General features: G+C 34.2%; 3 protein-coding genes and 1 non-coding gene across 5 annotated transcripts; 3 read left to right on the top strand and 1 right to left on the bottom strand.

The window, feature by feature from the left end:
• Positions 1 to 12,323: 12,323 nt before the first annotated feature.
• On the top strand, positions 12,324 to 20,091 carry LOC102614752 (uncharacterized). 2 transcript variants are annotated; one of them, XM_052442414.1, is made up of 2 exons: positions 12,324 to 13,065; positions 14,461 to 20,091. In XM_052442414.1, the coding sequence occupies exon 2, from the start codon at positions 14,495 to 14,497 to the stop codon at positions 18,701 to 18,703; it is 4,209 nt and encodes a 1,402-aa protein (XP_052298374.1). In that variant the 5' UTR covers positions 12,324 to 13,065; positions 14,461 to 14,494; the 3' UTR covers positions 18,704 to 20,091. The 2 variants fall into 2 exon arrangements, with proteins under 2 accessions (XP_052298374.1, XP_052298373.1); XM_052442413.1 differs by having other exon boundaries at positions 14,455 to 20,091.
• LOC112499054 (small nucleolar RNA R71) lies at positions 14,946 to 15,054 on the bottom strand. The gene has a single exon (XR_003066581.2). It is a non-coding gene; the product is annotated as a small nucleolar RNA R71 (small nucleolar RNA).
• Positions 18,886 to 20,091, top strand: LOC127902676 (uncharacterized). Its single transcript, XM_052442416.1, has 2 exons — positions 18,886 to 19,454; positions 19,584 to 20,091. Exons 1-2 carry the CDS (start codon positions 19,292 to 19,294, stop codon positions 19,844 to 19,846), a joined length of 426 nt encoding a protein of 141 aa, XP_052298376.1. The 5' UTR covers positions 18,886 to 19,291; the 3' UTR covers positions 19,847 to 20,091.
• On the top strand, positions 19,550 to 23,193 carry LOC127902675 (probable cytokinin riboside 5'-monophosphate phosphoribohydrolase LOGL10). Its single transcript, XM_052442415.1, has one exon. The coding sequence runs from the start codon at positions 20,214 to 20,216 to the stop codon at positions 20,886 to 20,888; it is 675 nt and encodes a 224-aa protein (XP_052298375.1). The 5' UTR covers positions 19,550 to 20,213; the 3' UTR covers positions 20,889 to 23,193.
• Positions 23,194 to 24,230: the final 1,037 nt, after the last annotated feature.

The raw sequence follows: 24,230 nt of genomic DNA, 5'->3' as shown, positions 1-24,230 counted from the left end.
CCCTTTTTTCATTTCGCTAACCTCTGAGGAAATGGAGCTTTCGGAACTTATTCTCGTGGGTTGGTTTCTTCTTTCTCCTCCGGCGATGAGTCGTCAACATTTACAGGTACAATTTGATTTTCTTTTGTCATCGGCATCTCCACTTTGTTGTCGACTTCTTTTCCTTTTCGCAAGGTCATGACGGCTTTGACTTCTCTATGCTGCTGTGGTGAACTGGTACTTGCTTCATGCTTTCTTTTAGGGTTAGGCACTGGTTGACTTGGAAACTTGCCTTTCTCAACAATCATTGCCAAGGTCTGAATTGAAGAAGCAAGTTGTCCCACCATTTTCTCGAGGCTTGAAACTGATTGGGCTTGTGAATTGAGCCCGCTCTCAACTCATTTCGTAGTCCATCAATGGTGCGGTTCTGTTGCTCAATCGTGGAGTGAGTAAGATTCTTAAGATTCTGGAATGAATCCTCCCATGGTCTGGGCTGAGGGTAGTTCTGGTTCTGATTGTATGGTCTAAATGGGGGCTGAGAGGCTTGAGGAATTTGAGGAATTGGTTGCATTGGTAGAGCTGGAGCTGCTGGTCCATTCTGTTGGAGTCCTTGAGACCATGAAAAATTGGAGTGGTCTTTCCATCCAGGGTTATATGTGTTGGAGTATGGGTTGTAATTTGATGGCTTTCTCATTACACCTATGGCATTTGCTTGATCTGGATATGAGTCAGGGTCATGTGGCTCTGTTGATTTAGCAGTCGATAACGATGCTATTTGTCAAGCAAGACCTTCAACCATCTCCTGGACTTCTTTGATTCCCGAAGTTGACTCGCCAATGTGAACCTCATTCACTCCTTTAATTCTTCTAGTATTCCTGAGTGATCGACTCCGTTGTTGGGAATTATCCGCTTGTCGCTGGAAGAATTCCCAAATTTCTGATGCACTTTTTGACATTAGCTCTCCTCCACTTGTTGCCATTAGCCATTCTTGCACATTTGGCAATAATCCCTCCAAAAAGTATTGGCATTGGTGCCATTTCTCATACCTATGATGTGGACACTTCAAGAGTAGCCCATTGAATCACTCCCACGTTTCGAAAAACTGCTCGTCATCTCTCTGGGTAAACTCCAAGATTTCCCTGCGAATAGCGTTGGTTTTATGCACTGGGAAATATTTATTCAAAAATTTCGTTACCATTTGTTCCCGTGATGAAATGCTATTAGCAGGTAAAATATTTAACCATGAACGAGCTCTATCTTTTAAAGAAAATGGGAATAGTCTAAGTTTAACATCATCATCTGAAAAATTTTCATATTTAAAAGTTTGACAAATGGCATGAAAATCATTCAGATGATTATATGGATCCTCATTTTTTAGGCCATAAATTGTGGGAAGACAATTTAGCACACTAGGTTTTAATTCAAAACTCCTAGCAGCTACATTTGGGTATCTTATGCATGATGTGCTCAAATTTGCTTTAGGACTAAAATAATCCTTAAATGGCCTCTCCTGTAGTGCTTGTAAATCCATTTTATTTTTAACGTGCCTGTGTGTGCGAAGTGTTTTTTCTAATTCAAGGTCTATAGGTTCAAGATTAGGTAATAATGACCTACGACCATGCATGCAAAACAAATAAAATAAAAATAAAGATGGGAACAAAACAAATAAAAATAAAGAAGAGGGAGAAATTACGATACTAACCTTATTGCGCTATTACAACCTTTCTATAAAAATACACAAAAACAAATACGTGAAATAAATTAACTAAAAATAAATTAATAAGATAAAAAATACAAAGAAAAATAAATTGAAAATTAAATTACAGAATTTTAAAGAAGAGAGAAAATAAAAAAAATTCTTAGCTCAAAATGTAAATTCACTCTTTTTTGTTTTCTTTTTTTTAATAAAAAAAATTACAAGAAAACAATTAAAAGAAATTATTCACAAAAATTAATTCTATGAATTAAAATTACTTACCTCCCCGGCAACGGTGCCAAAAACTTGTTGTGCAAATTTTAATATACTCGTAAGCGCACGAATCTATTATAGTATAGATCAATGATGACGAGTGTCGATTCCACGAGGAGGTGGATTTTAATTGTGTAGAATTAATTTTGTGAATGGGTGATTGGATTTGTGGTGGAAATGATTTGGAATATGCTAAAACTTAAATTAAAATGGCGAGAATAAATTCTAAAATTGGTATTGAAATGGTGAGAATAAATTGAAGAGAATTCTATTGAAATGACGTACTTGGGTATCTGGATTCGTATCAACATGCATCATGGGCTAAATAATCTTTATTAATGCCAATTAAATCATGAGGGGGGAATCCACACCTCATGAACCACACTCTAATCAATATGGTGCTAAGAGCTTATCGTGCCAAATAATAGTAACCTTGTACTAGAGGGTCGGTGAAACCAAGGCGGTATTAGACAAGATTAGTATTATTTGCCGACGAGAAGTCAAAACATTCACAAAAATTAGAGGGGAAGAGAAAATAAATTTACCAAATAAAGCCCATGACACATGTTGAGACTTCACCTTCAACCCAAGCTTGAAAAAAAATTAGCCACTCATAATTGAATTAGGGGCAAAATGGGAATTTATTAAAATACGAAGAAAATACAAGATGGAGAAGGAATTACAGAAAATGGATCCCAAAAATGGATTCAGAGCTATCAAATTAAGGGGGGGGAGGCCCCCTTTTTATAGATACATTGAGTAGATTGTGGCCATAAAATTAAAAACAGTTTGGACGCTTAGAATTTCACCACGTCATCAGTCAACAGTACGCGTGAACAGTACGCGGTTTGACCACGTGGATGAACAGTAACACGGTTTGACCCGGGTGAACAGTGACGCGGTTTGGTTGAAAATAATCCTGTGTGATGCATGTACCGTACGCGAGATTTTTGGTCCACTGATATGCTGCCACGTCACCATCAACAGTACATAAGAATTTTAGTCCAACAGGATCGTGACACCTCATCAGTCAATGCCACATCATCGGTCAATGCCACATCATCGATCCGTCTATGTGAACAGTGCCGTGAACAGTAACGTATACAGTACCGTACATGTGAATAGTATCGTACATGTGAACAGTGCCATTTTTCCTTTTATGCTCCTCCTAAGGTTTTCGACCGTCCTGAGTTGAAAAGTGATGTCCGTTTTGCCATCTGATCTCTCGTTTATTGTGAAATGACTACGATGCCCCTAAAATACATAAAATACTTAATTAAAATAAAACATACAGAATTAAATCAAAAGAAGGTTAAATTCATAAAAGTAAAGGTGTTAGTAAAACTTGTAGTGTAAAATGACGATTTTCTCCTTTATAAATATACATTTTCTAGCACTCAACATTGGCCATGGTGGAGCCATTCGAGGAAATGGTAACGGCAGATATTTCCAGCTTGAACGCCTTTGCGGGGCAGGTGCATCCCCGTTCACTTCGGCTGATTGGCGAGGTTGGTAGCCACTGCTTTCAAGTGCTTATTGATAGTGGGAGTACCCACAATTTTATTAAACCGGTATTGGCTGAACGATTGGGACTTCCTATTCAACATACTACTCATTTTCGGGTTTATATTGGCAATGGTGACTTCTTGGTGTGCCAACTATATTGTCCGCAAGTGAATTTGACTATGCAGGGTTATGCATTTACTCTGGATTTATTTGTTTTACCAATTGAGGGGCCGGATGTGGTTTTGGGTATTCAGTGGCTTCAACGCTTAGGGAGGGTGTCCCATGACTATGCCGCCATGACGATGGACTTCTATTGGGATGGGACACCGGTCATCCTTCATGGGAACGTCACCAATTCACCAAGTTTAATTACTTTTAACCAATTTTAAGCCCTTATACATAGCACAGCTGTTCAGAACTTATTTGAGCTCCAACAATTACATTCGGACCAAGATGGAGGCTCCGGAGACTTAGAACATCCAGTTTCACTACCCAGTCCGATTTCTCACCTACTTCACAAATTTCACAACTTATTCCACCCCCAACAGGCCTTCCCCCACACCGTTTCATTAACCATAGAATTCACCTACTACCAAACACAAACCCAGTGAATGTTTGACCTTATCGCTATCCTCACTTCCAAAAAACAGAGATGGAAAAGTTAATTCACGAAATGTTGGAGCAAGGCGTAATAAAACCAAGCCACAACCCTTTTTCTTCCCCGGTGTTGCTAGTAAAAAAAAAAGGATGGCACTTATCGCTTTTGTGTGGACTATCGTGCCTTGAATGCGGTTACTATCAAGGATAAATTTCTTATTCCAACAATTGATGAACTACTGGATGAATTGGGTGGAGCAACCATTTTCAGCAAATTAGACTTGAGGGCTGGTTATCACCAGATTCGAGTGCACGACAGAGACACATACAAGACAGCTTTTCGAACTCATGAAGGGCACTACGAGTTTCTTGTGATGCCTTTCAGCTTCACAAATGCTCCATCTACATTTCAAGCTACCATGAATCAAATTTTTGCTGCTTTCTTATGCAAATTTGTCATTGTTTTTTTTAATGATATATTGGTGTATAGTTCATCCTTGGCTGATCATGTCTCTCACTTGGAGCAGGTTTTAAGTTGCTTACATAGTCATTGTTTCTTCATCAAACTTTCCAAATGTTTTTTTTGTCAAGAAACAGTTGAGTATTTGGGGCATTTGGTTTCTGCTGGAGCTATTCGCTCGGATCCACAGAAAATTGCAGCCATGGTCAACTGGCCACCACCGATGTCTTTGAAACAGTTGCGAGGGTTTCTTGGCCTCACGGGCTATTACAGGCGTTTTATTAAAGGATATGCTTCCATTGCAGCACCCCTCACTGACTTATTGTGCCGAGATGCTTTCAATTGGACTCCAACAGCTACCACCGCCTTTGAGGCACTCAAACAAGCTATGGTGGCAGCCCCGGTCTTGCGATTACCAAACTTCGAGTTGGATTTCATCATCGAGACCGATGCTTCAAATGTCAGTATTGGTGCAGTGCTTATGCAAGACAACCACCCAATCTCCTATTACAGTAAAAAGTTGGGACCAAAACTTCAGGTGGCATCAACTTATATCAAGGAGTTAAATGCCATTGCCGAGGCTATCCACAAGTGGCGACAATATCTTCTTGGTCGTTTTTTCATTATTCGCACCGATCACAAAAGTATCAAGGAACTTCTGCAACAAGTTATCCAAACACCTGACCAGCAGGTGTATATCCGAAAATTGCTTGGTTATCACTTTAAGATTGAATATAAGCCCAGTCGAGCAAACTAGGCAGCTGATGCTTTGTCTCGTGTGTATGAAGATGAGCCTGTGGCGGCACCCACGAGATACTCTGCCTATTTACCATTGGTTTCCGGTCCAACTTTTGACTTGTTAGAAACTCTACGCTTGGATAATACCACTTGTCCAGACTTGGTACTCTTTCATAAGCGCCTTGCCGCATGTGAGCTCTCCCATGATTTTTCTGTTCATGATGGATTACTTTTCTTCCGCCACCGCTATTATATTAGCTCCCAATCCTCCTTGAAGTCAATCTTGCTCCATGAATTTCATGCTGCTGGACATACGGGCATAAAACGGACCTTTGTTTGCTTAGCTTCGACATTTTATTAGTATAAGATGAGAACTGATGTTGAAAAATATATAGCTACTTGCCTAACCTGCCAACAAATCAAGGATTTAACTAAAGCTCCAGCAAGGTTATTACAGCCACTACCTATTCCATTATTAGTATGGGATGAGGTCATTATGGATTTCATTACGGGCTTGCCACCATCTCGAGGGCTCACTACTATCCTTGTCGTTGTGGAGCGTTTGACTAAATCAGCAAATTTTGGAGCTCTATCTTCTCAATTTTCAGCTGTGACAGCAGCGGACCTATTTGTTAACATGGTCGATAAACTCCATGGTTTTCCTACTTCTATTGTGTCGGATCGCGATCCAATTTTTATGAGCAAGTTTTGGAAGAAGCTTTTTGAACTGAGTGGCACTTCCCTAAGGCATAGCACAGCCTATCATCCGCAGACGGATGGGCAATCTGAAGTTGTGAACCGCGGGCTTGAACAATATTTACGAGCTTTCACTCAAGAAAACCCACAATCGTGGGTCTCTCTACTTTGTTGGGCAGAGTTCAGTTACAACTCCAGCTATCACAGTGGTCTCAAGATGACACCATTCCAAGCATTGTATGGGCGTATTCGCCCTACTATCCTAGCTTACTCTAAGGGCTCTACTTCAATCCAAGCTCTCGATGATGCGCTGACGGAGCGAGATGCTCTCTTGCGCTCCTTGAAGGAAAATTTACGCCAAGCTCAGCATCGAATGACACAAAAGGCTAATGCCCATCGGCGTGAACTCCAGCTCAATATAGGAGATCGCGTGCTTGTTCGCCTTCAACCATACCGACAGACATCTTTAGCTCAACGAGCATCCCAGAAGTTAGCAAAGAGGTATTACGGGCCATTTACAATATTGGAACGTGTGGGACCAGTGGCATACAAGCTGAACCTACCGTTAGATTGCAAAATTCATCCTGTCTTCCATATTTCAATGCTCAAACCCTTTAGTGGTTCCAGCCCCATCAATGGGTTACCCTTACCTCGCAACAGCATCAACAATCAACCACTCTCATATCCGACTGCTATTTGTGCCACACGGACAGTCTTGCGTCATGGAAAAGAAGTTCAACAGGTTCTGGTGCAGTGGTCCGATAGTGCTCCAAAAAATGCCACATGGGAAGATTTCTTTGAGTTTTCGCGCCTCTATCCTGATTTTCACCTTGAGGACAAGGTGATTTTTCAAGACCCGGGGAATGATACAACAGTACCAATCTCTTTGGAGTGGGCTGAACCACACCAGGAGGAAGATACAACTAGGCCCAACACAGAACCAGTTGCAGGCCCAACGCGATTGAGAAAACCACCCAGCTGGTTGAAGGATTATGTTGTTTGAGAGCAAGGAAGTTGTGGATCTCTTTCTAGAATCTTTTCGTTTGATATTTACTTTTGTCTTGACCATTGCTATTTTGTAACAACCTTCTGTTAGAGGGTGCTGGAGGAAAACAACATATAAGTATTGTAATGTTTAAAAGGCACGGCAATGAAATATTTTGGTTTTCTTTCTTCTTTGGAATTTCCTTTCCTCTTAACCTTTGTTCTGCTCTTAATTCTTTTGTTTTTGGAGCTGGCACTCGCTCGAAGAGTGTTTTATTGAGTTGATTTGCTTGTGTCGCAGGACAAGCATATCAGCACCGATTGGCGATGGCTTCTAGATCATGATTCAGATGCGAAGAGCAGCAATAGCTGCTAGATCGTAACTCAGTTGGCAGCAGCCAGCGGTAGCGATTCATGAAGCCAGATGTAAGCAAAGACAGAGAGCAGCGATCCAGTTGGCAATGGCAGCAATTTCAAGTTAGGGCCAGGGGTTCGATACATCGATTTTTTGGCTACGGATCAGCTGCCTTTGGCGAATCGTGACAACAATATGTGTGTATATATTATTACAATTAAAAAGCGCACAAAGACAAAATAGAGTTGTAAACTTGCGTACTAAATTATCAAAATTTACGGCTAAAACATCGTATTTCAACATGGAAAATAGGCAGCACTGATGTACCAAATGATAATATACACTGATTAGTTCATGCGCCATCGACAATATCTAGGCCTTTTCACTAGTTAATCCAAGAAACCCATCATGGCAAATGTTAGAGAATAATTATTGAAACATTTGTGATTGATGTGAAGAAAATTATGAACATGTCACTAACCATCCAAATAGTTAAGAGTAACATAATTCAGGTTGTGAAATATTAATTCTTTGTATTCATCATAGTTTGGATAACAATTCTATGTTCACAAGCCTTGTTTATATATTAAGTAATTTTTTAGGTACATGAAGATTACATTTTATTTGAAAAAGATCACCTACATCTTACAATTTCAAAAAATAGTCATGTAAATCTCTAAGTTTTTAAAAAGGAACACCAAGTATATTTTTTTATCATAAACATTTTAAATATAATAACTCAAAGAAACTGACTTCAATATTTTTTAATAAATACAAATACAATATAAATAATTCAATTTGTCTGGACTAATAGCAATAAAATATTTTTTAAACGTTACAGTAGTTTTAAAAATGTAAATTATTATATTTATTGATTTAGAAAAAGTAAATAATATATTTGTATCTAATATAAAGATTCTAAGTACATCTTTGGGTTAAATAAATTTTACAATTAGTAAAATATGTCTCTATTTTTTATAAATTTTACTTTAAATATAATAAAATATGTTTAATAAATTGTAAAATATTAAAATATTTTTTAAATATTGAACTTTTACATTATTATGTTTATTTTAATATTTAATAAAGTTTTAATATTTACTAAAGATTATACAAAAGATAACCAAGAAATTTCTCTTTTCTAATCTTAGTTGGAAGCCACGGCGCGCTGCTATTATCATCTCAACAAAATCCAATTGTTGAATTATATAATACGCAACAGAGCCAATTGGTTCGGCCAAAACATTGCAAGATATTAGCAATTTAATTAATTAAAGTAGCCACCCCACCATCAAAGTTTTCTTAAATAGTTACATAAATTCTCTTAAATTTTATTTTCTTGTCTAAAATTTGAACAGATCTTAATTAGTCTGAATTGAAAATAAAACTAAATTTCTGAATTTGAATAATATTCTTTTGTCCGAATCGCTAAAAATAAATATTAAGTTATTTACATTTTAACTTTAAAATATGAAAACTAATATTTTTATGTTTGCGTCCGTCCAAATTATAAATGTGAAACAAATAATAAGTATCTCAAAGAACATAAATAAGATAATATTTATAATAACATAAATTATGTTCAATTGAATACAATCCTTTAATATTCTAAATAGTGTACGTTAATCAAGATAAATAATGCTAATTTGATTAAAATAAAAAGATAAAAAATAATATTCTATCAATGCACCATATTTTCATGAGTTATAGGGATGGGTAATGATGCTAATTATCAAATTTTATTTAGGTAAGAATGAAAATTAATTAATTAAATAGATTTAATGACTTAATAAATGGAAATTATATTTTGAATATATTTTAATGATATCATTCAGACTTTTAAATTAAGAAAAAAGCTAAAAACAAAAATTGGTTTAGTAACTTAATGACTTAGCGACTAAAAATTTTGACTAAATGGAAAAAATAAACAGATTTAATGACTTAATAAATGGAAATTAAGTCAATTAAGTTATAAAGTCAAAAAAACAAATAGCCCCTCGTTTCATAAATGATCATGTAAATCTCTTTTTTATAAATATACCCTTCAATTATAATAATCCAAAATTTGACTTTAAATAAAATTCAATAATAAATATAATAACATTAAAACATATTATTAAAAAAAATTTAATATTAATCTATTGTTTAATATTATAAATAAAATATATAAAGTATATAAGTAAATTTTATTACTTATTTTCAATTTTAAATGCATTTATTTTAATACTAATAGAATTCATGAGTATTTGCGTTTGTTTCATAGATTAATATATATGTTATTTCATTATTATGTTTATTTTTGTAATTATTTATATTTATTTGCTATTTTATTTTTTTTTATATTAGTATTGTAATTGTATTCATTTTTTAATTTTGGCTACTATTAAAGGATATAATAGGAAAAAAAAGGTCTATACGATCATTTTGAAATCAAAAGGACTATGTAATCATTTAACAAAATTTTGAGGGTGTAGGGGATTTTTCCTTCAACTAAATAAAATTTTTTAATCCAAAAAAATAGTAAAATCTTTTAGTGATACTTGATAGATCAAGACTCAAGAGATCCTGATTGAGCCCGTCAGGTGAGTGGGAAAGGTTTGAATCTCATTAGGCAAAGCTTAGGATAAATAAATAAATGAATACAATAATGTGTCTCAAAACCAATCGAATTATATCTACATTCCCCTTAAAATCTGATCATCTAGAACTACCAATAGAAGAAGTTGCAAGGGGGATGAGTGAGAATAATTAGTGTGCCCCTTTATGTCCTTGCAAAACGGTATTGTATTCCCAGCATCCTTTTTTATTTTTTAAAATCAAATATTACCATATATTTCTTTTAAGGACTGGGCTATATGTACTCTAAAAATTAATCTTAATACTTATATTTCTATAAAAAAAATTTACTACAAAAATATCCATGACATAAATTATTTTTAAGGACACTTTATTATACACATATATAATATTTTTACTCTGAGCACTCATTTAGGGCATTGAAACCAATGTTTTATTTTCTTATCATTTAAAATCTTAAAATTTTCATTTTGAGTACCTTAAAAAGATATTTACAGAGGGAACGAAATATGTCAATATTTTAACTTTAATGAGGTATATGCGATCCTTTCGATTTTCTAGTTTACATCATAAAGAATCTTTAATAATTAACCATCTTCCTTCCCTATTCTACCCCCCAATCTTCAAAATTTTTAAACAAATGAAATTCAGTTTTGAAGTGTTGTAGTCAATTTTGAAGTACTTCAACTGGTGCAAATTTCTCCACAGTCAACCCTAATCCTTCACCGATGTCCAACGGTTTATTAGATGGCATTGCAAAATCAAAGCCTTGAAGTAAAGGAGCAAGTGTAAATTGCATAATTTGGAGGGCAAAATGACACTCCAGAACACATTCCTCCACCACCACGAGATAATAATTCAAAATGTTGTCCCCTAACATCAATATCCTTGTGCCTTGTCAAAAATGTTTCTGGTTGAACCTTACATTGCTCTTCCTAGATACGTGGATCACGTTGAAGTTGACAGGCATGGATAAAAAGCTGTGTGCTAGCAAGGATACGGTAACTATAGGTGGGCATTGGTTCGGGTAGGTTAAATGTCGAGAGAAAAATAAAATTTTCTTTCCATTACATCACACAGTACATCCTTATCTCTAAGGAATCTACTTGATAACTCACTAAATCTGACACCACACACTTATGATTCGGACCAAGAGAAACACAGATGGCATTCACCTATTTGTTCTTGTTACTGTTCTTGCTGAGATTGTTGTGGCTGTCTAGGATCTGAAGATGAATATTCTCTTGAGGAGTCATAAGCGAAGAAATATTTTTCTCTAAACCAGAACTTGTTTGGAATATCTGCACAGCCCTGTAGAAGTTCTTTATGCTTGATTTCAAATTTCTGGACTGGAGATTTTTGGATTTTTTAAAGTTTTATAAAACTCGAACTAGAGGTGGTTTGTCTCGTCCCCAATGCTTCTCTCTGTAGACCACACGCGGTGACATGGCTTGACATTATCTGAATCCAAAATGAAGATTGAACTTGACGAGATTCATTTTTTGGGACTTTCACATCAAAGATGGACACATCATCCCACAGTTGTAGTAAGAATACTTGGGTGCTAAAGTTTATTCAAAGTTCGATTTGAAGTCAGGATTTTGGCAGATTGGGATCAAAGATGAGGATAGGCATAAGACAACATTTGTAGTGCCATATGGACACTATGAATGGAACGTGATGCCATATGGTGGGAGCTGTTTCTTAAATCATCCGTGGAAATTGTCTACCCAAAAGATACCATGTACCGACACAAGTTAGCTTTGCAGCAGCAAGTGGTGATCAATTCTATAGTCATAAGTACACTAAGCCTATTGAAATTTTACCATTTGCTAAAATAAATAGTTTCTTCACTTATGACTCTTCAGGAGAAGATCTACTACTTGGAACAAATTTCTTGAGTCTCATTGCCCTATTCACTTTCCATCCAGAAGGATTTGGTTATACAATTACCAATCCTGTTGATCGTTTCTCTAGAACTAGAAGAGATAGATTGTACAACAACTTCAGAAGACTTACATATAGACTTGAGTTTCAGCTAACGAAAAGGAACAACAGATTTTATGGAGGAAATTAGGGCATTTATATCAGTTGTAGTAAGATTACTTAGGTGAAACCTTGTATTCTCTCTTTTAGAATAGCCATGGGATACATGTTGAGGAGTAGCCAGAAGGAATAATATGCTCGTGGCATATCATCACAAATCACATAATGTCCCCAAATTGTGTCTTCACCAATGACATGATGAAATAATAAATTGGGTTGGAAGACAAACTCATGGATTTGTTCTGGAGGAATTGTTTTTCTGCCAACTGTGTTTCTCTTGGTCCGGATCTAAAGAAATCTATTTTAAGAGTTTCCAAAACAGCAGCACAAGGGTCTGTTCAGGATAACATATATTCTCGTTGGATTGGTGTCACCTCGCATTGTCTACAGAGAGAAACAGCACTAGTTGAGTGATTAGTATTAAAAATTGTTTAATTATCAAGCGATAATATGTTATTTTATGCTTATGTTATAATTTATATTTGTGTTTATGTAATATATTATGAATTATTAATTATGTTTTAAATATATTTAATTTTGTGTATTTTTATGTGTTTATTAGGAAAATTATTAATTTCACGTACTTCGAGGCTCCAAACAGATAAACGGAGGTCAAATTTGGATTCCGGAGGTCCGAAAACCTTAAGATCAGTCAAGATCGGCTTAAAATTGGGCTTGTGTAAAAAAAAGTTGACTTTTCCTGTTGACCGAGCACTGATTGGATGATGAAATGAGCTTACAATAGATATGAGTGCATGGGATAATTGGCAATCTTGACTAAATCTCAACCGTTCATGATTCAATGGCCATGATTGTGCCACGTGGCAATGGTTGGTGAAGCAAGTTGGAGGATCCGAATCTTTGTATTTGGGTCGACCCGATCCACCCATTAACCCGCCAAATCTCAACCGTTCTTTGGGTAAATCGGACGAGTCAAATGATGCCATGTGTGATGTTGACTTTTGAAGTTTGACCAGCCATTGGATCTTGATCTAAGGGTTGTGAGGAGCACATGCATGAAGCCTATGATGGACCGCAAAGCACTGGATTATGAATTTATTTTTCTATAAATAGAGCCTCATTTTTATGTTTTAATCATCTCTCTACAACTCTCTTCTTCTCAAATTCTCTCCATCTCCTTGTAATCTTGATTTCCAGGTGTGTTTTTAATATTTTGTATAATTATTTTCATTAATAAAATTAGTTTTATTTCCAATTTTAGTTGTTTTTATTTCTTTTAATTATAAGTAATTCAATTTTACTACTTCTTTTTATTTTAATTATGCTTAACTAAATAATATTAGTTAGGGGAAGGTGAAACTCTTAAGAAATAAATATGATTTAATCAAATTCTATGTTTAATTTTATAAATTAAATTATTTTCTATTTAATTTTATACATGTTTTATATTTTGAAAATTTGATTTATTGTAGACAAACAAATGAATTTGGCACAATAAATTCTTAAGATCTTAATATAAGGCATGGTGAAATGGTATTTTGACTTATTGTAGACAAATTAAATTTTGGCACAATAAATACTTAATCCATCATAAAATTAAAGGGAAAATAATAATAATTTGTATAATTAATCTTTTGAGTAATAAATCTAAAACAAATTGGCAAAAAGAATTTATTAAGTTTTATTTATTTCTAAGAGTGGATCCATAACCCTAACTAGTTCAATTCCATAGTTTCATTTAAATTAAGTTGTTTATATTCAAGTTTTAATTTCAATTTTTAGATAAAATAAAATAAACTAATTAAATCTTTTCTCTGTGGATCGACCTCGGACTCACCGAGTTATAATACAACAAGACACTCTTATACTTGGGAGTTAAAATTTACTTTTAAGTTGTGTCAAGTTTTTGGCGCCGTTGCCGGGGAAAAGTTTTTTATTTGGTTTGTTTTTCCGTTTTTATTTTTCTCTTATATGTAAAATTTCGTTTGCCCCCTTTTCCTTTTCTTAAATTCTCTTTTGTCCCCATATCTTTCATAATTCTCGTTTCACCCCAACAGTTTCCGTTTCTAGCCCAATCTTCTGGTAATTACGTTCGGACCCCGATATCTTTCAATTGTTTCACTTTCATCCCAAATTGCTAATTCTAAACTTCTAAAAATTACAGTTTGACCATAAAATTAAAAATAATTTGCAATAGAATCCCTAGACGAAATTCCTCAACATAATCAAGACTTGGACATATTTGGACATACTTTGGACATATTTGGACATACTTTGGACATATTTGGACTTATTTTGGACCAAACTAACTTTAACTACTAACTCTAATTACTAACTCTTAACTTACTAACTGCTAACTCCTAACTTTTATTTAATTTCAGTTATTTAATTTTCTGCATTTATTTAATTTTGCATTTTTTATTTTTTTAATTGGTGGGTTCAACCACCATTTTTGTTATTTAATTTTCTTTTGTATACTTATATTATTTGCTTATTTATTTATTTTATTTTATTTTGTTATCAATTTATGTAAATATTATCTTTATAACATAACCCTTGCATGAGACATTGGTCTCGATCTTCAAGTGGCAGGTTAATTCGTAGATCTCAATCTCCACCACCAATCATGGATGAGAATCAAGGCGAAAACGTTTTGGGCGAACCTAATCCTCAAATTGATCAGGGAGACAACCAATCTCAACATGGGCATGATCAGAATCAACCAAGGACTCTGAGAGACTACATGAATCCAACCAGAACCGGAGCACCGTCGTGTATAGTATTTCCTCCAGAAGCATCTCGATTCAATTTTAAACCAGGTATTATCCAACTTTTACCAACATTTCATGGTTTAGAATCTGAGAATCCGTACTTGCATCTAAGAGATTTTGAGGAAGTTTGTAATACATACACGGACCAAAATTGTAGCATGAACATAATTAGATTAAAGCTTTTTCCTTTTTCATTAAAAGATAAAGCTAAAACTTGGCTACAAAACCTTAGATCTGGATCAGTAAGAACTTGGAATAACATGCAAGAACAGTTTTTGAAAAAATTCTTTCCACCTCATAGAACAAATTCTTTTAAAAGGCAAATCACTTCTTTCACTCAAAAAAATGGAGAAACATTATACCAATGTTGGGATAGGTTTAAAGAGTTGCTTAACATATGCCCACATCATGGTTTTGAAACTTGGCGATTGGTCACTTATTTCTACGAAGGCTTAATACCCCAAAGTAGACAGGTTGTTGAAATGATGTGTAATGGTGAATTTAGGGATAAAAATCCTGAAGATGCACTAGATTACCTTGACCAATTAGCTGAAAATGCACAACATTGGGATACTGTTGGAACTTTTGAATTGACAAATAAGCAACAATCATCTCCATCTAGTGGAGGAATCCATAACCTTAGGGAAGATCATGATTTACAAGCAAAATTTGCATCCCTAGTTAGGAAAGTTGAAGCTTTGGAGCATAAAAAGAGTGATCAAGTAAAATCTGTTCAAGAAATTGCATGTAACATATGTAATTCGAATGATCATTTCACTCAAGAGTGTCCCACTTTGCCTGCACTTAAAGAATGTCTAAATGATCAAGCTAATGTTATTAACACTTTCAATAAACCAAACCCATATTCACAGACTTATAATCCTGGTTGGAAAAATCATCCGAATTTCAGTTGGAGGAATAATAATAATGCACAATCTTCACAAGCACCACCTCCACAAAATTTTCAAAATCCTCAGCCTTATGCACCATATGTTCCACCACCTTGGAAAAATCTGGAGGACACAATGCATTCATTCATCAGAAAGCAAGATGTTATTAACAATCAAAATGCACAAACTTTTTCTGATTTGAAAGATACACTTGCTAAAATTGCTTCTGCACTCACCATTCAAGAAAAAGGAAAATTTCCAGCCCAACCACAACCAAATCCTAAAATTCAACAAAATCCACCCACAGACCAAGTCAAGTCAGTTATAACTCTTCGTAGTGGTAAGGTTGTTGATAGACCTATGCCTGAACCTTATGAAAATGATGAAAATTCAAAGGGTAAGGAAGGACTAAATGAACTTACACCTAGTGAGGAAATAACTAGTGTTCCACCTGAACCACCATTTCCGCATGCATTGAATAAACCAAAGAAATCAAACCACTCTTCTGAAATTTATGAAATCTTTAAGCAAGTGAAAGTTAACATTCCTCTATTAGATGCAATCAAGCAGGTTCCTTCATATGCCAAATTTTTAAAGGACTTGTGCACTGTTAAGAGGAAATTGAAGGTAAGAAAGAGTGCTTTCATGGCCGAACAGGTAAGTACAATTCTGTCTACTAATAATAAGTTGAAATATAAAGATCCTGGTTGTCCTACCATTTCTTGTATTATTGGTAACCACAGAATTGAGCATGCTTTACTAGATCTTGGTGCTAGTGTTAATTTACTTCCATATTCAGTTTATCTTCAACTTAATCTTGGTGAGTTAAAATCAACTTCAACTACACTTTTGCTTGCCGATAGATCAGTTAAAGTACCAAAAGGAATAGTGGAAGATGTTTTAGTACAAGTTGATAAATTTATTTATCCTGTGGATTTTATTGTCTTGGAAACTGAACCTGTTGTGAATAATTACAAACCAATTCCTGTAATTTTAGGTCGACCATTTTTAGCAACTGCTAATGCTTTGATTAATTGTAGGAATGGTTTAATGAATTTATCCTTTGGGAATATGACTTTGGAATTGAATGTTTTCAACATGTGCAGGCAACCTAATGAAGAAAATGAGAATGAAGATGATACTGATGAACAAAAGGAATTGTTTGAATCTTGTATCGAGGAAAATATTCAAAAAGGGGATTTTTCTGAACTTTCTAATGTTTGTTTAGTTAATTCAATTGAGTCAAATAAGCAACTTAAACTTGATATTTCTAATATAAATTCGTTGCTTGATTCTATGCAGACTTCGCAAAATTATGATGACGAGCCAAAATTTGAGGAGCTTGGAAGTATTGAAAAGACAGAACAACAAGAAGCACCTAAAATGGAATTGAAACCTTTGCCTGAAGGATTGAAATATGCTTTTCTTGGAGAAGAACAAACTTATCCTGTTGTGATTTCTTCTACTTTAACAAGCGACCAAGAAGGACAAAGAAGGGATGGTAAGCCTTTTGTGATTTATTATGCGAGCAAGACTTTGGATAGTGCTCAAATGAATTATTCTACAACTGAAAAAGAATTACTTGCTGTGGTATTTGCATTAAACAAATTCCGTTCATATTTGCTTGGCTCTAAATCTGTTGTGTTTACTGACCATGCTGCTGTGAGATATTTGATGAGTAAACAGGATGCCAAACCGAGACTAATTCGTTGGATTTTGTTACTACAAGAATTTGACCTTACCATCAAAGATAAAAAGGGTGCTGAAAATGTTGTTGCTGATCATCTATCAAGACTCACATCCGAATTCTGCAATGATATAACACCCATAAATGATTCTTTCCCTGATGAATTTTTATTTTCTGTTACTTCAATGCCATGGTATGCTAATATTGTTAATTTTCTTGTTACAGGTAAAATGCCTTTGCAATGGAATGCTCAAGAGAAGAAGAAATTTTTTGTTGAAGTAAAGAAATTTTATTGGGATGATCCTTATTTGTTCAAATATTGCCCAGATCAAATTTTTCGGCGATGTATTCCTGATAATGAGGTAAGTAGTGTCATTAATTTTTGTCATTCTGAAGCATGTGGTGGTCACTTTTCTTCAAGAAAAACTACTGCTAAAATTTTGCAGTGTGGATTTTATTGGCCTACCATGTTTAAAGACACATATGAATTTTGCAAAAGTTGTGAAAAATGTCAAAAATTGGGATCAATTACAAAAAGAAACATGATGCCCTTAAATCCCATACTTGAAATTGAAATATTTGACTGTTGGGGAATTGATTTCATGGGTCCATTTCCATCATCTTTTGGATTTGTGTATATATTAGTTGCAGTTGATTATGTCTCAAAATGGATTGAAGCAATTTCTTGTCGAAATAATGACAGTAAAACTGTGATTAAATTTTTAAGAGAAAACATTTTAAGTCGATTTGGAATCCCTCGAGCCATTATCAGTGATGGAGGTAAGCATTTTTGTAATAAGTCATTTGAGTCTTTAATGAAGAAATATGGAATTACACATAAAATTGCTACCCCTTATCATCCTCAAACAAATGGTCAAGTTGAATTAGCAAATAGGGAGATAAAACAAATTTTGGAAAAAACGGTTAACCCAAACCGAAAAGATTGGTCTCTTAGACTTAATGATGCACTTTGGGCTTACCGCACTGCATTTAAAACATCATTAGGAATGTCACCCTATCGGTTAATTTATGGTAAACCTTGTCATTTACCTGTTGAACTTGAACATAAATCACTTTGGGCTATTAAAGCTTTTAATTCAAATTTGGTTGATGCTGGTAATGTGCGAAAATTGCAATTGAATGAACTTGAGGAATTAAGGAATGATGCATATGAAAATTCAAGAATTATTAAGGCAAGAACAAAAGCATTTCATGATAAAAGAATTTTTCGAAAAACATTTGAGATTGGTCAAAAAGTGTTGCTTTATAATTCTCGTCTTCATTTATTTCCAGGAAAGTTAAAGTCAAAATGGAGTGGCCCATTTGTTGTAAAAAATGTATATTCATATGGGGCCATAGAAATTGAGAATCCAAATAATGGTGTCACATTTAAAGTTAATGGTCAAAGATTAAAACCATATCTGGAACATCACCCACGTGACGAGGACACCGAAATTAATTTGGATGACCCACCAATTCTTGATTAAGTTTTTAATGATTTTTTTTTGTTTTACTATTATTTTACCGTTTCATTGTTTGACTTTTTTTTTTTCCTTAGATTGATGCACTGTACATAGTTTTTTTTTTACATTGTTTTTCTTGTGTAAGCGTGTTTGTTTGACAGTTGTACATTCTCTCATTAATTTTCATTTTACATCATGACCACCTCAATGAGAAAATACCTGTTCGCACATCTTAAAAGATTTCGGCGTATAAAATTTCACTTAAGAGGCCTGATACAAAGCTGTAAATCACATCCACTTTGGGATCTGCAACCACCAGAATTCGTGTCCTATGTTGAGGATCTAGAGGGACAACTCAGAACAGTAGAGAGTGGCATATATGAATTTCAAATGGAGCTTGAGGTTAACTCAATGAGAGGACGAATGTAAGTTCATTTTCCTTTTATATTGTGTGCTTCTTTTTGCTCGCTTTCACGCTTGATTTGATTTTGCAGATTTGTTTTTGGTGTGTTTTGATTTATTTTCCCGTATAAATGGCGGATAACGGTACTCCGTGACTTCTTAAGTCGGTATCTTCAGTTTCCCACAATAACTGAAACCCCAAAATCATACATGGAAGAAATACAACATAAACTCCATAAGCATTTTCCCTCTCTCCCTCAGAATGCCCTCAGGAAAATTTACAAAGCTCGTTGTGAACGACTGCGTTTGTTAATGATCAATGGCATTCCTTCTGACATTCGTTGGTTAATTGAAGCAAAGGTCCGATTAGCAGGTGAGTTTTCTGGTCAATTTGTTTCTTACATGCCTGGTTTTGGTAAAAGTACGTTTGCCAAGAAAAGGAGAGCTAAACGACTTGGCTCAAAATGTCATAACTGTGTGAGACTTGGTTGCAAACGACCAGATTGTAAATCTTTAGGAATGGTTTCTGATACTCGTGAAGATAAAATTAAATTCGTTAAAGATGGCATGAGTAAAGAATCGTTGGATGATATCTTACGATCTCTTGAGACGCATCGAAGCGGAATTGTGCAACGTGAGATTTACAATTTGTGGATACTATTCCAAAAACAAAGTGCACAGTTAAGTCTTGGGAATCTGACTCAAAAAGACCCTGTTTGCCAGTTTATAAGAAAACTGGATGGGAAGCCGATCCTCGACCCATAGAGGGCGTTCAAGCCGTTACTGGACGTAAAACCAGAGGAAGATGTGAGCCACAATCACAACTACCAGTAAATATCCTTTCACTTCACTGTTATTTTACTTTACTGTTATTTTATCATTTGCATTATTGCATTTAGCGATGTGATTTTGTATTTAATAAATATTTGGTTTTCTTTTACTGTTTGCTTTTTCTAATCATTACTTTCTTTTTACTGTTTGTTTTTGAATTATTGAGCCACGAGCTTTACTCGTCATTTGACAAATATTGCCAACCCATTTACAGCTGTTTCTCATTATTTATGTTACCAAGATCTTTAAATATGAGCTCATTTTTCAAACACTCACAACTTGTTTTTGAAAAATTAGTCCAATGGCATCATCTTCGAGTAAACAATTCAAAAATATTTGTGTGCTTTCTGGGTTTCACTATGGAAAGTACAAAGAGTTCGTTCAGGCAGCTGTAGATCTTGGTCGTGTCATAGCAGAGAGGAAACTGCATCTTGTATATGGAGGAGGTGAACGAGGGTTATCAAGACTTGTCTCAGAAGCTGTTTTTACCAGAGGAAGCCAAGTACTCGGCATTATCCCAAAACCCATGAAACCGCTAGTGTGCATGTCTGGCCCACCAATTGGAGAAGAATTAGTGGTATCAAGTATGCAAGAGAGAATATCTGAAATGATGAATCATGCTGATGCTTTTATTTTCTTGCCAGGAGATCTTGCAACTTTTGAGGCACTAATTACATTTGCATCTTGGGCCCACTTGAACATTCATCAAAAACCCATCGGTTTGTTAAATGTTAATAATTTTTATGACGGCTTGCTAACTTTTATTAACCATGCAATAAAGAATCATTTTGTTCCACATTCTGTAAAAAAACTCTTTATCTCTGCTTCTACTGCTAATGAGTTACTTGATCTTTTGCAAGCTTATACACCAGAGCCAGATCCACAGACTGTTGCACTGAATTGGTCGACTAATGACGGTAACGGTAACAGTAGCAGTAATAAGAAGTGCGATTTAGATTTAACTCTCCGTTTGTAAATATTTTCTGTTGTAGTGTTCATGTGATGTCTTCTACACTCTTTCTCTTTCCTTTTAAAACATTGAGGACAATGTCTTTTTCAGGTTGGGGGGAGGGAATAGTTGATAATTGTGGAATGTCTTAGTCCTGGTTATGTGTTTACAAAAAAAAAAAAAAAAAACAAAAAACAAAAAAAAAAAATTTTTTTTTTCTGTAAAGACTAACTTAGGACAAATTTGAGTCGAAGATGGCAGGATATAGAGAATGTAGTCTCTCTAGAAACGCATCTTCTTAATCTTAAGGGTGTTGTTAAAAAAAAAATTGACTCTTTCTTCATCTTTGTTATTTGCTTTTAAGCTTCTGCATCAAGTTCAGGTGAGATCTCTTCTTCTTCTTCTTTTATTATTCTCTTTTATTTTTATTTTTTTGCATATCTGTAAAATTATAAAATGTTAAGATAATGTTTAGATTAGGTTGTGGGGTGGGGATAATTGACGTATATTTTAAATATGTGTGTTGTTTTTCTCTTTTCTCTTTTCTTTTCTTTGTTAAAAAAAAAACCAAAAAAAAAAAAATTTGTTTTTTGTCTAGGATGGCCGTGTAAAGAGTCACGACTTTTGAGACGCATCCTAATAGTCTTGTTGTATTATATTTTGATTTTGAGATTCATAGTAAGTTGTTTTTGTTCCCTTTTCTTTGAATTACTCAAATTTGTGAACTCTCCACTTGGTTATTAAGTTATTTAATTGTTTACTCATTTAACAGGTATTATTGAATCATTCTTCACACACACACTATGACACATACTAGTGGGTTGTAAGTTAAAGTTTTACAGCATTTAGTTCTTTTGATTTATTAGGAATAGTATCTAAGGTAGTAGAAAGTGTATATTTCCAAAAACAAAAAAACAAAAAAACCAAAAAAAAAAAAAAAAAATCAAAAAAAAAAAAAAGAAGAAGAAAAAATGTTTTTAATTTTGTTATATCTAGAAACCCGAGTAATTAAGTCCGTAGGGGTGTTTCAACACCTAGTGCCCTAAGGTCAACTGGTCTGGGAGTCACTGGCATAAAGCTCGCTACATGGGTAATAGATATATTGTTTGTTTATTAGAAACCCGAGTAATTAAGTCCGTAGGGGTGCTTCAACACCTAGTGCCCTAAGGCCAACTGGTCTGGGAGTCATTGACCTAAAGCTCGCTACACGGGTTAGAAATGTAATATAAAAAAAAAAATGTGTGAATAATCTATTGCCTAAAGATATAATTTCTAATGAATTTTAGAACGAAAATGTTGTTTTTCTTTTAATGAAGCCCCATAAGTATTGTGTTAATTACTTGAGCACAAAAGAAGGTTTGATGATATTCTGGATAATGAGTGAACATCAATGTGGTAAAGGAATTTGGGAGAGTTCATTTATTTGGTAATTTAGAGGATAGATGAACAACTATTAACTTGCATGTGAATTTTATAAATCTTAATATAACGCTTTAATTGCTAGAGGGCTAGCAATAAGCTGGTTGGGGGGTGTGATTAGTATTAAAAATTGTTTAATTATCAAGCGATAATATGTTATTTTATGCTTATGTTATAATTTATATTTGTGTTTATGTAATATATTATGAATTATTAATTATGTTTTAAATATATTTAATTTTGTGTATTTTTATGTGTTTATTAGGAAAATTATTAATTTCACGTACTTCGAGGCTCCAAACAGATAAACGGAGGTCAAATTTGGATTCCGGAGGTCCGAAAACCTTAAGATCAGTCAAGATCGGCTTAAAATTGGGCTTGTGTAAAAAAAAGTTGACTTTTCCTGTTGACCGAGCACTGATTGGATGATGAAATGAGCTTACAATAGATATGAGTGCATGGGATAATTGGCAATCTTGACTAAATCTCAACCGTTCATGATTCAATGGCCATGATTGTGCCACGTGGCAATGGTTGGTGAAGCAAGTTGGAGGATCCGAATCTTTGTATTTGGGTCGACCCGATCCACCCATTAACCCGCCAAATCTCAACCGTTCTTTGGGTAAATCGGACGAGTCAAATGATGCCATGTGTGATGTTGACTTTTGAAGTTTGACCAGCCATTGGATCTTGATCTAAGGGTTGTGAGGAGCACATGCATGAAGCCTATGATGGACCGCAAAGCACTGGATTATGAATTTATTTTTCTATAAATAGAGCCTCATTTTTATGTTTTAATCATCTCTCTACAACTCTCTTCTTCTCAAATTCTCTCCATCTCCTTGTAATCTTGATTTCCAGGTGTGTTTTTAATATTTTGTATAATTATTTTCATTAATAAAATTAGTTTTATTTCCAATTTTAGTTGTTTTTATTTCTTTTAATTATAAGTAATTCAATTTTACTACTTCTTTTTATTTTAATTATGCTTAACTAAATAATATTAGTTAGGGGAAGGTGAAACTCTTAAGAAATAAATATGATTTAATCAAATTCTATGTTTAATTTTATAAATTAAATTATTTTCTATTTAATTTTATACATGTTTTATATTTTGAAAATTTGATTTATTGTAGACAAACAAATGAATTTGGCACAATAAATTCTTAAGATCTTAATATAAGGCATGGTGAAATGGTATTTTGACTTATTGTAGACAAATTAAATTTTGGCACAATAAATACTTAATCCATCATAAAATTAAAGGGAAAATAATAATAATTTGTATAATTAATCTTTTGAGTAATAAATCTAAAACAAATTGGCAAAAAGAATTTATTAAGTTTTATTTATTTCTAAGAGTGGATCCATAACCCTAACTAGTTCAATTCCATAGTTTCATTTAAATTAAGTTGTTTATATTCAAGTTTTAATTTCAATTTTTAGATAAAATAAAATAAACTAATTAAATCTTTTCTCTGTGGATCGACCTCGGACTCACCGAGTTATAATACAACAAGACACTCTTATACTTGGGAGTTAAAATTTACTTTTAAGTTGTGTCATTGAGTAGAAGCAAAGTTATTGGATACCTAATGTCTTCTAGGCAATCATTCAGTTTCCTATAGTCAATCACTAATATTTTCTTTCCACGAACTTGCTCTGAATGCTTGTTCTGGTCTGGCCTAATGAGATTTAGAGGGCCTGATGAGGTTAAAGTCCAAAAGTGTTTGGATCTCCTATTTAAATATGTTGTTCCTTTTCGTTAGTCGAAACTCAAGTCTGTATATAAGTCTTCTGAAGTTGTTGTATAATCTATCTCCTCTAGTTCCACAGAAACCTATCTTTATATTCTCTCTCCTCAAGACATCAAGAGATATAGGATTGAAGGATATAGAGGATTGCATCTTGGTGCAATCAGACTAGGAATCCAACCTTTATTTCTTGTAG

This window comes from Citrus sinensis, chromosome 5 (assembly GCF_022201045.2).
Source record: "Citrus sinensis cultivar Valencia sweet orange chromosome 5, DVS_A1.0, whole genome shotgun sequence".
Lineage (NCBI taxonomy): Eukaryota > Viridiplantae > Streptophyta > Magnoliopsida > Sapindales > Rutaceae > Citrus > Citrus sinensis.
This window is presented reverse-complemented; position numbering and strand designations above follow the sequence as displayed.

Bases quoted from the DNA above. Each gene is read 5' to 3' on its own strand.
- LOC127902676 (XM_052442416.1), top strand. From the start codon at position 19,292: ATGGAAGAAATACAACATAAACTCCATAAGCATTTTCCCTCTCTCCCT. The intron at 19,455-19,583 runs GTGAGTTTTCTG...GCAAACGACCAG, and splicing joins AGCAAAGGTCCGATTAGCAG to ATTGTAAATCTTTAGGAATG.
- LOC127902675 (XM_052442415.1), top strand. From the start codon at position 20,214: ATGGCATCATCTTCGAGTAAACAATTCAAAAATATTTGTGTGCTTTCT.
- LOC102614752 (XM_052442414.1), top strand. From the start codon at position 14,495: ATGGATGAGAATCAAGGCGAAAACGTTTTGGGCGAACCTAATCCTCAA.